At 42.0% G+C, this 14,787-nt stretch overlaps 1 protein-coding gene across 9 annotated transcripts in view; it reads left to right on the top strand.

The window, feature by feature from the left end:
- The window catches only part of NEK10 (NIMA related kinase 10), a 267,626-nt gene that overhangs the window by 88,864 nt on the left and 163,975 nt on the right, over positions 1-14,787 (top strand). For 7 of the 9 annotated variants that reach the window (XR_015150824.1, XM_086365565.1, XM_086365563.1 and 4 more), the window contains 5 exons: positions 250-327; positions 2,125-2,189; positions 10,024-10,126; positions 10,220-10,348; positions 10,855-10,992. Coding sequence is in view for 8 of the 9 variants with exons in the window: in XM_086365565.1 (XP_086221691.1) it covers positions 250-327; positions 2,125-2,189; positions 10,024-10,126; positions 10,220-10,348; positions 10,855-10,992 (513 nt within the window). In the remaining variant the exon portion in view is untranslated. The remainder of the gene's footprint in view (positions 1-249; positions 328-2,124; positions 2,190-10,023; positions 10,127-10,219; positions 10,349-10,854; positions 10,993-14,787) is intronic. The other 2 variants (XM_086365568.1, XM_086365564.1) reach the window with 1 other exon arrangement.

Here is a 14,787-nt window from a genome sequence, read left to right as displayed (position 1 = left end):
GTTCCTACTCTTTGTTTTTAAAGTATTTAAATCACTTTTAATTGATGTACTTTGTTATCATCTTTAATGACAGTTGAAATTTTAAGATGTGGTTATACCCTTTGATGTTTAAACACATTACATTAACATCTTTAGTATTATCCTATAAAATTTACTCATGGTTCCAAAATTATACTAACAGTTCTTTAATGTTTTAAAGTTGTTCTTTTCTTCTTGCTCACTCATAACATGGCATCTTTATTCTTCCAGGAAAATGGTATATATACAATAGCAAAATTAATTTTACCCAACAAACAAAAGAATGCAGCAAAAACTAATCTATTACAGGTAATAAACATACCTATTATTCTTTAATATCAAGTTACTGGAATCTGGGGAAATTTTGATAATAGGAGGTATGATTTTTAGAACTTGTAGGTTGGCACTGGTCCCCTGTACTGACCATGAGGGAAAAATACCTGGTGAGAGAGGCTGGAATGGAAAGAAATGCTGTCAAAACAGTGTAAAAGATTTAATAGTAGTTTCTCCATAGGGAGATAGGTGATTTTATTTAGATATTTTTTTGCTTATTTTGTTCTATGTTTTAAAAATATTGCTTGTATATCAGCAAAAAGAAGGCAGGGGGTGGGGTGGGAAATTATGTGCTGTATTTAAGCATGGAGCGCAGTCACTAGCCTTTCTCCCTTACAAAGGCAGACTTGTAAAATGGATCTCAATAGATGAGAAGGTGCTGGTTGGGTGAGTGAAGGGGTGGAGTGGACACGCATGGCTCCTACTCCAGAGCGGATGAGCATACACAGAGAACAGCATGGACACAGCACGAAGGCCTGGCAGCTTAGAGCGTGCTTTGCTTAGGGCAGGTGTGTGGGGGTGAAGGAGGAGGGGGAGTGCCTTGGGAGAGGGGGCCTGGTGGGTAAGAAGGGGTCTCATTCTGCAGGATCTTATATGGCACACCAGAGGGCAAGTGTTCCCCGCAACATTGGAATAATAAAATCAGAGTCAGAGGAAGCCTTTGCAGCTGTTGAAGCTCATCCCTTTTTTCAAGTCATTAGAAAAGGAAGTAAAATATGACGTTTGCCTTCAAGCTGACTTCAGGGCTCTCACCCAGAATGATCGTCAGACCCTCAGAGAATTTGTGGTGGTGTCTGTGGGCTGGCAGACAGAGCTGCCACTGAGAACACACAGGTGTGGGGATGACTGCCTCTCAGGGAGCACAGAGGCCCGACCTTGTGCCAGAACAGGACAAGTCCACCATCTACTGGACGTGCAGCCTGTTAGGTCATCAGAGGGTTTTAAAGAATTTTTACAGAAATTCTCTCAAGACACACACAGGTTCCCCACTTCTCATAGCCGCTTGCTTTCTCACCAGGCTCCTTTGTGTCGTCTTGTTATCTGCCTGACTTTCCCAGGCCGTTTTGTTTGCGACCCTTCTATATTTAGGTCACTGATTTTATGAGATGATTCCAGACTTGAATTCAGCAGACGCTAGTCACCCTTGTGGTGGCCTCGGGTACAGGTATAGCTGCAGGCCCAGGGCTCTCTTGCTCTCTTTTCTCAGCACTGCAGAATTTCCAGTGTTTATTTTTCTCTGGTGAACCCTCACAGGCCTCTTCTGAGTGTTCTCGGGAGTGACTGTAGATGGTTCTATCTGGGGACTGCCTTAGACTTTACTCAAGAAACCAATTTGTCAAGTTGGAGTCCACTGTGCCTGTGGATATTTTTATATGCCATCATTTCTAGGGTTTATTTTCTCATGAAAACTATATAAATATTGAGGCATATGTAGCAGGCTAGAAACAAAATAAACCTCGAGCTCCTGGAAGTCTTGTGCCATTTGGTTTTCTCGGCACAGGAGTTTTATTTCTTGTCTCTGTGCTCCTTTTGTACGTTCTAGAAAGGAACTAACGACAGGCACCGCAAGCCTTCCACAGGGCAAATGCTTTTTAAACACAAGAACTCTGGTGTTTCTGTCCCCTGTTTTCAGTTACGAGTTGTGGCTCCTGCAGCCACCAGCCACGCTCACTGTACAGCCACGTTAGTGTCCGCTTCGTGATCATTCTATCCTGAAAACGTTTTACTTCCTTGAGCTACCATTTGAGAATCACATATCCTTCTATTTTCCAGTGTTACGCATTCAGAGCCTTGAGGTTTCTCTTCAGTATGGAAAGAAACAGACCACTGTTTAAAAGGTATGAGCTTAGAAAAATTTGGGTGACCTGTGATCTTTAGATTCAACTGTTTTCACAGGCCTGCTTTGTATGCAAACAGTAAGAAAAGAAAAAGTCAAAATGCAAAACGTGTCCTCAGATTTCTTAAAATCCACAGATAAAGCAAGTCAGCCCTAAATGATATCTTAACACCGAAAGTTTGCAGAGTGACGAGGAAGCACACGAATCAAATCAGTACACCTCTTTTCATTACCTGTGACTGCTGCAGTGTTTAGTTTTTCTCTCTTTTTTAAGACATTAACTTTTAAAGCGATGAAATAAAAACATGTGCTTGTTTTTGCCCCTTCAGAAATGTCCGAAGTTGATCTAGACATTTCCTTTTTTAAAAAATTGTGGCTGTGCTGGGTCTTTGTTGCTGCGCGCAGGCTTTCTCTAGTTGAGGGGAGCAGGGACTGCTCTCGTTGCAGAGTACAGGCTCTGGAGCACGCGTTCAGGAGTGGGGGTCCTTGGGCTTCGTTGCCCCGTAGTATGTCGGATCCTTCCTGACCAGGGATCAAAGCCGAGTGCACCACATTGGTAGGTGGGCTCCCAAGCACTGGACCCCCAGGGAAGTCCTAAGCACTGCCTTTTAATCAATAGAGAAGAAAATACTTATCTGGATGCTCTTCACAGGATAGGAATTCATTTGTAGGGTAGGAAGCTGGATGTTCCTGGATCACCAGGCTGTGTGGCGAGCATGACAGAAAAGCCATCACCTCGGGAAGCAGACAGTGGTCACCCACAGGTGTGGTCTGTGCGCCATAGAGGTGGCAGGTTCGCCAAATCAAAGGCCCAGGTTCTTATAAACCAGAATGGAAACAAAACCCTGAGTTAATTGAACATCTTTTGTTCAGAATGGGACATTTTGTGTTTTTACTTTGTTTCTACATGACACTTACATTTAGGGGAAAAAAGGAAATATTAGTTATTCATTGTTGTTATTCAGTCAGTAAGTCATGTCTGACTCTAGGTGACCCCATGAACTGCAGCATGCCAGGCTTCCCAGTCCTCTACTATCTCCTGGAATTTGCACAAACTCACGTCCATTGTGTCAATTTCAGTTTAGTTGCTCAGTTGTATCCAACTCTTTGTGACCCCATGGACTGCGCATGCCAGGCTTCGCTGTCCATCATCAATTCCCAGAGCTTGCTCAGACTCATGTCCATCGAGACAGTGATGCCATCCAAGCATCTCATCCTCTGTCATCCCCTTCTCCTCCTGCCTTCAATCTTTCTCCTTCTCCTGCCTTCAGTCTTTCCCAGCATCAGGGGATTTTCAAATGAGTCAGCTCTTCACATCATGTGGCCACAGTATTGGAGTTTCAGCTTCAACATCAGTCCTTCCAACGAATATTCAGGACTAATTTCCTTTAGGATGGACTGGTTTGATCTCCTTGCAGTCCAAAGGACTCTCAAGAGTCTTCTTCAACACCACAGTTTAAAAGCATCAATTCTTTGGTGCTCAGCTTTCCTTATAATCCAAAGCTCACATCCATATATGACTACTGGAAATGTATGTATTTCATAGCTTTGACTAGATGGACCTTGTTGGCAAAGTAATGTCCCTGCTTTTAAATATGCTGTCTAGGTTGGTCATAGCTTTTCTTCCAAGGAGAAAGTGTTTTTTTATTTCATGGCTGCAGTCACCATCTGCAGTGATTTTAGAGCCCCCAAAACAAAGTCTGACACTGTTTCCATTGTTTCCCCATCTATTTGCCATGAAGTGATAGGACTGGATGTCATAATCTTAGTTTTCTGAATGTTGTTTTAGGCCAACTTTTTCATTCTCTCTTTCACTTTCATCAAGAGGCTCTTTAGTTCTTCCTTACTTTCTGCCATAAGGGTGGTGTCATGTGCGTATCTGAGGTTATTGATATTTCTCCTGGCAGTCTTGATTGCAGCTTGTGTTTCATTCATCTGGCATTTGCATGATGTCCTCTGCATAAAAGTTAAATAAGGAGGGTGACAATATACAGCCTTGACATACCCCTTTCGCAATTTGGACCCAGTCTGTTCTTCCATGTCCAGTTCTAACTGTCGCTTCTTGACCTGCACACAGATTTCTCAGGAAGCGGGTAAGATGGTCTGGTCTGGTATTGCTATCTCTTTAAGAATTTTCCACAGCTTGTTGTTATCCACACAGTCAACGGCTTTGGCATAGTCAATAAAGCAGAAGTAGATGTTTTTCTGGAAACTCTCTTGCTTTTTTGATGATCTAATGGATGTTGGCAATCTGATCTCTGGTTCCTCTGCCTTTTCTAAAACCAGCTTGAACATCTGAAAGTTTGTGGTTCACATACTGTTGAAGCCTGGCTTGGAAAATTTTGAGCATTACTTTACTAGCATGTGAGATGAGTGCAATTGTGCAGTAGTTTGAACATTCTTTGGCATTTTCTTTCTTTGGGATTGGAATGAAAGCTGACGTTTTCCAGTCCTGTGGCCACTGCTGAGTTTTCCAGATTTGCTGACATATTGAATGCAGCACTTTCACAGCATCATCTTTTAGGATTTGAAATAGCTCACCTGGAATTCCATCACCTCCACTAGCTTTGTTCGTAGTGATGCTTCCTAAGGCCCACTTGACTTCACATTCCAGGATGTGTGACTCTGGGTGAGTGATCACACCATAATGGTTATCTGGGTCATGAGGATATTTTTTGTATAGTTCTTCTGGGTGTTTTTGCCACCTCTTCTTAATATTTTATGCTTCTGTTAGATCCATACCATTTCTGTCCTTTATTGTGCCCATCTTTTCATGAAATGTTCCCTTGGTATCTCTGATTTTTTTGAAGAGATCTCTAGTCTTCCTTATTCTATTGTTTTCCTCTGTTTCTTTGCATTGATCACTGAGGAAGGCTTTCTTATCTCTCCTTGCTATTCTTTGGAACTCTGCATTCAGATGCTTATATCTTTCCTTTTCTCCTTTGCCTTTAGCTTATCTTCTTTTCTCAGCTATTTGTAAGACCTCCTCAGTCAACCATTTTGCCTTTTTGTATTTCTTTTTCTTGGGGATGGTCTTGATCCCTGCCTCCTGTACAATGTTATGAACCTCCATCCATAGTTTTTCAAGCACTCTGTCTGTCAGATCTAATCCCTTGAATCTATTTCTCACTTCCACTGTATAATTGTAAGGGATTTGATTTAGATCGTAGTGGTTTTCCTTGCTTTCCTCAATTTAAAGTCTGAATTTGGCAATAAGGAGTTCATGATCTGAGCCACAGTCAGCTCCTGGCCTTGTTTTTGCTGACTATATTGAGCTTCTCCCTCTTTGGCTACAAAGAATATAATCAATCTGATTTCAGTATTGACCATCTGGTTATGTCCATGTGTAGAGTCTTCTCTTGTGTTGTTGGAAGAGGGTGTTTGGTGTGACCAGTGCAGTCTCTTGGCAAAACTCTGTTAGCCTTTTCCCTGCTTCATTTTTTAATCCAAGGCCAAACTTGCCTGTTACTCCAGGTATCTCTTGACTTCCCACATTTGCATTCCGGTCCCCTATGATGAAAAGGACATCCTTTTTGGGTGTTAGTTCTAGAAGGTCTTATAGGTCTTCATAGAACCATTCAACTTCAACTTCTTCAGCATTACTAGCTGGGGCGTAGACTTGGATTACTGTGATATTGATTGGTTTGCCTTGGAAATGAACAGAGATGATTCTGTCATTTTTGAGGTTGCACCCAAGTACTGCATTTTGGACTCTTTTGTTGACTATGAGGGCTATTCCATTTCTTCCAAGGGATTCTTGCCCACAGTAGTAGATATACTGGTCATCTGAGTTAAATTTGCCCATTCCAGTCCATTTTAGTTCACTGATTCCTAAAATGTCAGTGTTCACTCTTGCCATCTCCTGTTTGACCACTTCCAATTTACCTTGATTCATGGCCCTAACATTCCAGGTTCCTATGCAATATTGTTCTTTACAGAGTCACACTTTGCTTCCATCACCAGTCACATCCACAACTGGGTGTTGTTTTTGCTTTGGCTCTGTCTCTTCATTCTTTCTGGGGTTATTTCTCCACTCTTCTCCAGTAGCTTATTGGGCACCTACAGACCTGGGGAGTTCATCTTTCAGTTCCCTATCTTTGCCTTTTCATACCGTGCATGGGGTTCTCAAGGGAAGAATACTGAAGTGGTTTGCCATTCCCTTCTCCAGTGGACCACATTTTGTCAGAACTCTCTACCATGACCGGTCCATCTTGGGTGACCCTACATGGCATGGCTTATAGTTTCACTGAGTTAGACAAGGCTGTGGTCCATGTGATCAGTTTGACTAGTTTTCTGTGATTGTGGTTTTCATTCTGTCTGCCCTCTGAAGGATAAGTATAAGAAGCTTATGGAAACTTCCTGATGGGAGATACTGACTGTGGGGGAAACTGGGTCTTGTTCTGATGGGTGGGGCCGTGCTCAGTATATCTTTAATCCAAAAATCTGTTATGGGCAGAGCTGTGTTCCCTCCCTCCCATCGTTGTTTTGATGATGCCACCCAAACTTCTCATCCTCTGTCGCCCCCTTCTCTTCCTGCCCTCAGTCTTTCCCAGTATCAAGGTCTTTTCCAGTGAGTTGGATCTTCACATCAAGTGATCAAAGTATTGGAGCTTCAGCTTTAGCACCAGTCTTCTAAATATTCAAGGTTGATTTCCTTTAAGATTAACTGGTTTGATCTTGTTGTCCAAGGGACTCTCAAGAGTTTTCTCCAGTGCCACAATTCAAAAGCATCAATTCTTCAATGTTCAGCATTCTTTATGGTCCAACTCTCACATCCCTACATGACTACTGGGAAAATCATAGCTTTGATTATATGGACCTTTGTTGGCAAAGTGATATCTCTGCTTTTTATTATGTTGTCTAGGTTTGCCATAGCTTTCCTTCCAAGGAACAAACATCTTTTAATTTCATGGCTGTGGTCACCATTATTCATTATTATTATTCTATTATATATATTTATTCATTATAACCTTTTATTTCAAGGCCGTAAATCACCAGATGGTCAGTACCAAAAACAAATTATGTTCTCTGCAGCCCAAGATAGAGAAGCCCTATACAGTCAGTAAAAACAAGACCTGGAGCTGACTGTGACTCAGGTCATGAATCCATATTGTAAAATTCAGCCTTAAATTGAAGAAAGTAGGGAGAACTACAAGGCCATTCAGGTATGACCTAAATCAAATCCCTTATTATTATACAGTGGAGGTGATGCATAGATTCAAGGGAATAGATCTGGTAGACAGAGTACCTGAAAAACCATGGATGGAGGTTTGTAAAACTGTACAGGAGGCAGTAACCAAAAGCATCCTAAAGAAAAAGAAGTGCAAGAAGGCAAAGTGACTGTGTGAGGAGGCTTTACAAATAGCCAAGGAAAGAAGAGATGTGAAAGGTAAGGGAGAAAGGGAAAGATATACCCAGCTGAATGCAGAGTTCCAGAGAATAGCAAGGAGAGATAAGAAGAGCTTCTTAAAGAACAATGCAAAGAAATAGATGAAAACAATAGAATGGGTAAGACCAGAGATCTCTTCAAGAAAATGAAAGATATCAAGGGAAAATTTCATGCACAGATGGGCATAATAAGGACAGGAACAGTAAGGACCTAACAATCAGAAGAGATTAAGAAGAGGTGGCAAGAATACACAGACGAATTATACAAGAAAGGTCTTAACCATGATGGCATGGTCACTCACCTAAAGCCAAACATCCTGGGATGTAAAGTCAAGTGGGCCTTAGGAAGCATTACTACGAACAAAGCTAGTGTAGGTGATAGAATTCCAGCTGAGCTATTTCAAAGCCTAACATATGATGCTGTTAAAGTGCTGCACTCGATATATCAGCAAATTTGGAAAACTCAGCAGTGGCCACAGCAGTGGAAAATGTTGGTTTTCATTCTAATCCCAAAGAATGGCAATGCCAAAAAATGTTCAAATTACCAGACAGTTATACTTATTTCACATGCTAGGAAGGTTATTCTCAAAATCCTTCAAGCTAGGCTTTAGCAGTATGTGAACTGAGAACTTCCACATATACAAACTGGGTTTTGAAGAGGCAGAGGAACTAGAGATCAATTTGCCAGCATTCATTGGATCATGGAAAAAGCAAGGGAGTTCCAGTAAACCATCTACTTCTGCCTCATTGACTACCTTAAAAGCTTTGACTCTGTGAATCACAGAAAACTGTGGAAAATTGTTAAAGAGATGGAAATACCAGACCACCTTACCTGTCACCTGAGAAACCTGTGTGCAGATCAAGAAGCAACAGGTAGAACTGAATATGGAACAATGGACCGGTTCAAAATTGAGAAAGGAGTACGTCAGGGCTGTATATTGTCACCTTGCTTATTTAACTTATATACAAAGTACATCATGTGAAATACCAGGCTGGATGAGACACAAGCTGGAATCAAGATTGCTGAGAGAAATATCAGCAAGCTCAGATACACAGAAGATATCACTCTAATGGCAGAAAGTGAAGAACTAAAGAGCTTCTTGATGAAAGTGAAAGAGGAGAGTGAAAAAGCTGGCTTAAAACTCAACATTTAAAAATCCAAGATCATAGTGTCTGGTCATATCACTTCATGGCAAATCAATGGGGAAAAAGTGGAAGTAGTGGCAGATTTTGTTATCTTGGACTCCAAAATCACTGTGGATGGTGACTGCAGGCACGAAATTAAAAGGTGCTTTCTCCTTGGAAGGAAAGTTATGACAAACCTAGACAGCATATTAAAAATCTGAGACATCACTTTGCTGACAAAGGTCCATATAGTCAAAGCTATGATTTTTCCAGTAGTTGTGGATGTGAGAGTTGGATCATAAAGGAGGCTGAGTGCCAAAGAACTGATGATTTCAAATTGTGATGCTGGAGTAGACTCTTGAGAGTCCCTTGGACTGCAAGGAGATCATACCAGCCAATCTTAAAGGAAATCAACCCTAAATATTCATTGGAAGATTGATGCTGAAGCTGAAGCTCCAATACTTTGACCACCAGTGCAAAGAGGTAACTTATTGGAAAAGACTGATGCTGGGAAAGATGGAAAGAAAAAGGAGAAGCGGGCAGCAGAGGATGAGATATTTAGATAGCATCACCAACTCAATGGATATGAATTTAAGCAAACTCTGGAAGATAGTGGAGGACAGAAGAGCCTGATATGCTGCAGTCCATGGGGTTGCAAAGAATCAGATGGGACTTAGTGGCTGAACAATAACAACAACAAATCATATCAGTGGACTTAAAAGATTTTAATAAACCTAAACTCTTGAAACCAGTAGCTTGGAAATGATGCATAAATATCTTCATTTTTATTCATCTTTATTTTAACTTTGTTTTAATAAAACATTCAAGAGTTAGGTTAACATTTACCTCCTCGGGTTAATATGAGGACTGACCCAAACGGCATTTGTGAAAGTGCTCTGTGTTCAGTAAACATCCAGTAAACATCCATTCCTACTATGTTTGATACCATACCCCCAAATGTCTTACAAATAAAGTTTCTGTAAAATCTGTATCATATCTATTTGTTTTATTATGGCAAAAAGCACATAGCATGAGACGCACTCTCTTCCATTGTTAACTGTGCAGTCCAGTGTTCCTAACTATAAGCGCAGGGTTGTGCAACAGATGTCTGGAACTTTCCTTTCCAGTTACTTTTCCTTACCCCCCGAGACATGTGTCTCTAGTTTATTTTTGTGGGATAAGTTGGTAAGCATTATTCCCCCCGTTTGTTGGCCAGTGTATTTAATGTAATTGACCTACGAGTGCACCAGATCCAAAAGGGAAGGAACAGGCCAGACTTTCCAACTCCTACATGAAGTATGTGTATGCATTTTTCTCTGTAGACTTTTCCCCACCGACCTGTTTGAGACCTTCATTGATATAGGACATTATGTTCGTGATATCAGTGCTTATGAAGAATTAGTATCAAAGTTGAATTTATTAGTGGTAAGTCTTGACTTTTAAACTAATTTGGCAGGCTGCCATGCGGTTAGAATGTGCTTATCCTAGTGACCTGTTTCCTTTTCATTTTTTGGTTAGGAGGATGAACGGAAGCAAATTGCTGAAAATGTTGAAAGCATTAATCAGAATAAAGCTCCTTCGAAATATATAGGCAACTATGCGATTTTGGATCATCTCGGCAGTGGAGCTTTTGGCTGTGTTTACAAGGTGACCTTGCCCTCAAACAGCATTTCCGATGTTCCCAAACAAGTTGCATGTCCCCCTGCACACTCACACACACGTGAATTGGAGTGCTTGTCGGTGAGCAGGTAGAAATAAAAAGCAGAATGATTTTTGTCCAACAGATGGCCGCACTGATATATCTCCCTCTCAGCTCTAGAAACTGGCCACTGACCTTTGAAGACAAAAAAAGTATCATTGATTTCTCACACACGTCGTCAAAATGGCTTGTCCTAATACATGACACATTCTCCAAATTCACACCGGTGTTTCTGTACTTATCCAGTAAAATCCTGCAAAATATGATAACCTGATCCAGGAGATATTGATAAAAAATTTTTTTCGAGCTGAGCTTAGTGTAAATTCAAATTGAATTTTTAAAGTTATATAACTAATTTAGATGACTTGGCTTAATCATGTGACCTTATTAATCTGTAGTAATCACTTTCTTCCTCTCTTCCATTGTCTCTCTCTCTTTGACTCATTTATCTTAGGTTAGAAAGCGCAGTGGTCAAAATCTGTTAGCAATGAAAGAGGTCAACTTACATAACCCAGCATTTGGAAAAGATAAAAAAGACCGAGACAGCAGTGTAAGGAATATTGTTTCTGAATTAACCATAATTAAAGAGCAGGTAAATGGTTTTGCTTACAAAGATGTTTTCCTTAAATAAATGTCATCCAAAAAGTAGAGTTCATGTGCTGTTCCTGTCCACGCTGTGTAGGAACTAGTTCTGTTTAAAATAATCGGCCCTGAGGTGATATCAATCACCAGGTTTTCTCCTAAGGCTTGACATTGAACCACAGACAGTATATGGGGTTATAACCACATCAGGGCCAGGAATGCAGAACAATTGAGTTCACAGCCCAGAATGTATAATGTATGAGAAAGCATATCCACTTCCTTCTTATTATGTTGAAGTATATTTCGTTACTTCATTATGTGCATAATAGTATGACTAAGACTTCCCAGACTTTTGTCAAATGAAACCAAGTTGTTGACATTCCTCAAATATGGATTATTTAATCTAAACTGTGGATTTTCAAGTTGGGTTATTATTTATTGGCATGAGCAGAATATTCTAACATAGTGTTAACCACTCAAGTATCATGAAGGTCTGTTTAGGAGAAAGAATAAGCATGTCAGAGAGAAATGGGATTTCTCTTTGTCATCAGTGAACACACTGGCTTCTTTTTCAGCTTTCTTTGTTTATGTTCACTGTGAATGCTGTTTGTAACTCCTGGGGAGACCTGTCAGTTCATGGCTGTTTGTTGTTGTTCGTCCCTGTCCTTCACGATCTCTCCTGGAGTTGCTCAAACTCATGTCCATTGAGGTAGTGATGCTATCTAAACATCTCATCCTCTGTTGCCCCCTTCTCCTCCTGGCCTCAGTCTTTCCCAGAATCAGGGTCTTTTCCAATTAGTCAGCTCTTCGCATCTGGTGGCCAAAGAACTGGAGCTTCAGCTTCAGTATCAATCCTTCCAATGAATACTCAGAGTTGATTTCCTTTAGGATTGACTGGTTTGATCTCCTTAAATCCAAATCTGAACACAGTCTAGCCAGTGAGCTAGGTCAAGAACATGGCTCTTTTGCTTCCCTAGTCACGTGTTACTTGAATTTGAAACCTGCTGGCCACTTGGTAGTTGATGAGGTAAACTAGTGGTTTTAGGATATCTTCTAAGAAAAGAAGTTGTAAGGGCGGGGCCATAGGAGGCTTCTGCTTGAACTTTGAGAGAGCTCAAGACTGTAGGACTGTGCTGTCACCATGGGCTTAAACTAAGGAGAGGCAGCAAGTTGAGGTCAAAAAGGAGGCGGTGGTGGCAGACAGGAGTGGGAGAAGTGGGACTAGAATGGGAGAGTGTATTTGTTAATGTTAGTACTGAGTTGTAGTAACAAAGATGCCCCAAAGTATTGATACATGGGCTTGAAGGCGAGGCCTCTCCATGTAGGGGCTTCATCTTCCTGCCAGTCCAGATGCATTGCTCTGCTCCACGTGGTCAGGCAGGGACCTGCTCCTCCTCTCCCATTGCAGCCACCAAGGTGGTGCGCCCTGCATTTTGCGTTCAGACAGTGGGCTCCCCTCACTCTCCACTGGGGAGAGCTGAGTGATAAGCTCCCTCAGGGCTGCAGGAGAGGCAGAGAGAGGCAGAGAGATGTGACCTGTGGTGGGAAGTGCATCCTGCTACCACCTGATGGGATGGAGCAGGGTGAGGGCAGGTTTCGGTGGACAGCCAGAGGACTCTCCTGTGAAATGGCAAGAAGAAAGGCTAGAGAGAGATACAAGACATCTACAGTGTACCAGGGACTGTTCTGAGATGAAATAAACTCCAGTTCACTTAGAAACTCAAATTTTAAATAAACAACCACTAAAAACTTAGTATTCTTTTGGAAAATTATCCCTTATTAAAAAAGTAGAATTTCTATGTTACATTCTAAGTCTGCAATGTAGGAGACATAGGTTCAGTTCCTGTGTTGGGAAGATCCCCTGGAGAAGGAAATGGCAACCCACTCCAGTATTCTTGCCTGGAAAATTCCATGGACAGAGGAGCCTGGCGGGCTACAGCCAATGGGATCACAAGAATCAGACTTGACTTAGCTACTAAACCACCATTCATTCTAAGGTAAACTATGCCAAAGAGAAAATTTTACTGGACACTTTTTGGAGTGCATGCATACTCAGTCATGTCTGACTGACTGTGACCCCCTGGACTGTAGCCCTCCAGGCTCCTCTGTCCATGGGATTCTCCAGGCAAGAACACTGGAGTGGGTTGCCATGCCCTCCTCCAGGGACCCCTTTTGTTGAGGTATAAATGACATATGACAGCAGATTAGTTTCAGGTGAGCAACATGATGGTTAAATATTTGTATGTATCATGATGTGATGACCACACCAAGTCCAGTTAACATCCACCACATGTGGCTAAGATGAGAACTTTTTTCCCCAAACTTACTTATTTTTAACTGGAGGAAAATTGCTTCACAATATTGTGTTGGCCCCTGCCATATATCAACTTGAGTCAGCCATAGGTATACATGTGTCTCCTCCCTCTCTAACCTCCCTCCCACTTCCTACCCTTCCACCCGTCTAGGTTGTTGAAGTGAAGTGAAGTGTTAGTTGCTCAGTCGTGCCCGACTCTTTGTGACCCCATGGACTGTAGCCCACCAGGCTCCTCTGTCCATGGGATTTTCCAGGCAAGAATATTGGAGTGGGTAGCCATTTCCTTCTCCAGGGGGTTTTCCTGACCCAGGAATTGAACCCGGGTCTCCTGCACTGCAGACAGATACTTTATCTACTGTATGATTCAAGTTTCTTGAAAATCATACAGCTAATTCCCAGCAGTTTCCAACTTGAGTCTAGGAAGATGGTACTGATAAGCCTGTTTACAGGTAACAGTGGACATGTAGGCATAGAGAACAGACTTACAGACACAGGCAGTGGGGAGGACAAGGTGGGGGTGGGACACATGGAGAGAGTAATGCAATCAGAACTTTTAAACCACAAGTAAAACTTTATTCAGGACCACTGCAATAGAAGTCAAACAATTGCAAGAGAGGAGAGAGATTCAACTCAGCTCTCAACAGGAGAGGCATGATGGGGGACTTACAACTAAAAGTCAGGGCTGGGGGTGTCAAAGAATGGAAAATTGGTTAGTTATCAGGTTGGGGAAGAAAAACTTGATCAGATCACAAAGTTGAGGGGTGAAGAACTTGACTGGATATCAAGAGTGCAAGATTCCCTCTAAACCAACTGAGCAGGATTCTCGCTAAAACCTGGCAGGCCAAGGAGAGGAGGCCTAGTCCAGAGGATCACCCAAAGGAGTGCCCTAAGTTTGTTCAAGGAGGGAGACATGGGCAATTATTCTTATAATTTTAATGGGATTAGTAGCTCATGTTATTTTGATGTGAAAATATTAGTTGCTCAGTCATGTCAGCCCTTTGCAGCCTCATGGACTGTAGCCTGCCAGGCTCCTCTGTCCATGGAATTCTTCAGACAAGAATACTGGAGTGGGTTGTCATTCCCTTGTCCAGGGAATCTTCTCAACCCAGGGATTGAACCCGGGTCTCCTGCATTGTGGGTGGATTCTTTACCATTCAGTTCAGTTCAGTTCAGTCGCTCAGTCATGTTCGACTCTTTGTGACCCCATGAACTGCAGCATGCCAGGCCTCCCTGTCCATCACCAACTCCCAGAATTCACTCAAACTCACGAACATCGAGTTGGTGATGCCATCCAACTGTCTCATACTCTGTTGTCCCTTTTCCTCCTGCCCCCAATCCGTCCCAGCATCAGAGTCTTTTCCAGTGAGTCAACTCTTCACATGAGGTGGCCAAATTACTGGAGTTTCAGCTTTAGCATCATTCCTTCCAAAGAACACCCAGGGCTGATCTCCTTTAGGATTGACTGGTTGGATCTCCTTGCAGTCCAAGGGA

The sequence above is a fragment of the Bos grunniens genome, chromosome 22 (genome assembly GCF_055505025.1).
Source record: "Bos grunniens cultivar Pamir isolate PY7600 chromosome 22, Bosgru_T2T1.0, whole genome shotgun sequence".
NCBI classification, from domain to species: domain Eukaryota; kingdom Metazoa; phylum Chordata; class Mammalia; order Artiodactyla; family Bovidae; genus Bos; species Bos grunniens.
This window is presented reverse-complemented; position numbering and strand designations above follow the sequence as displayed.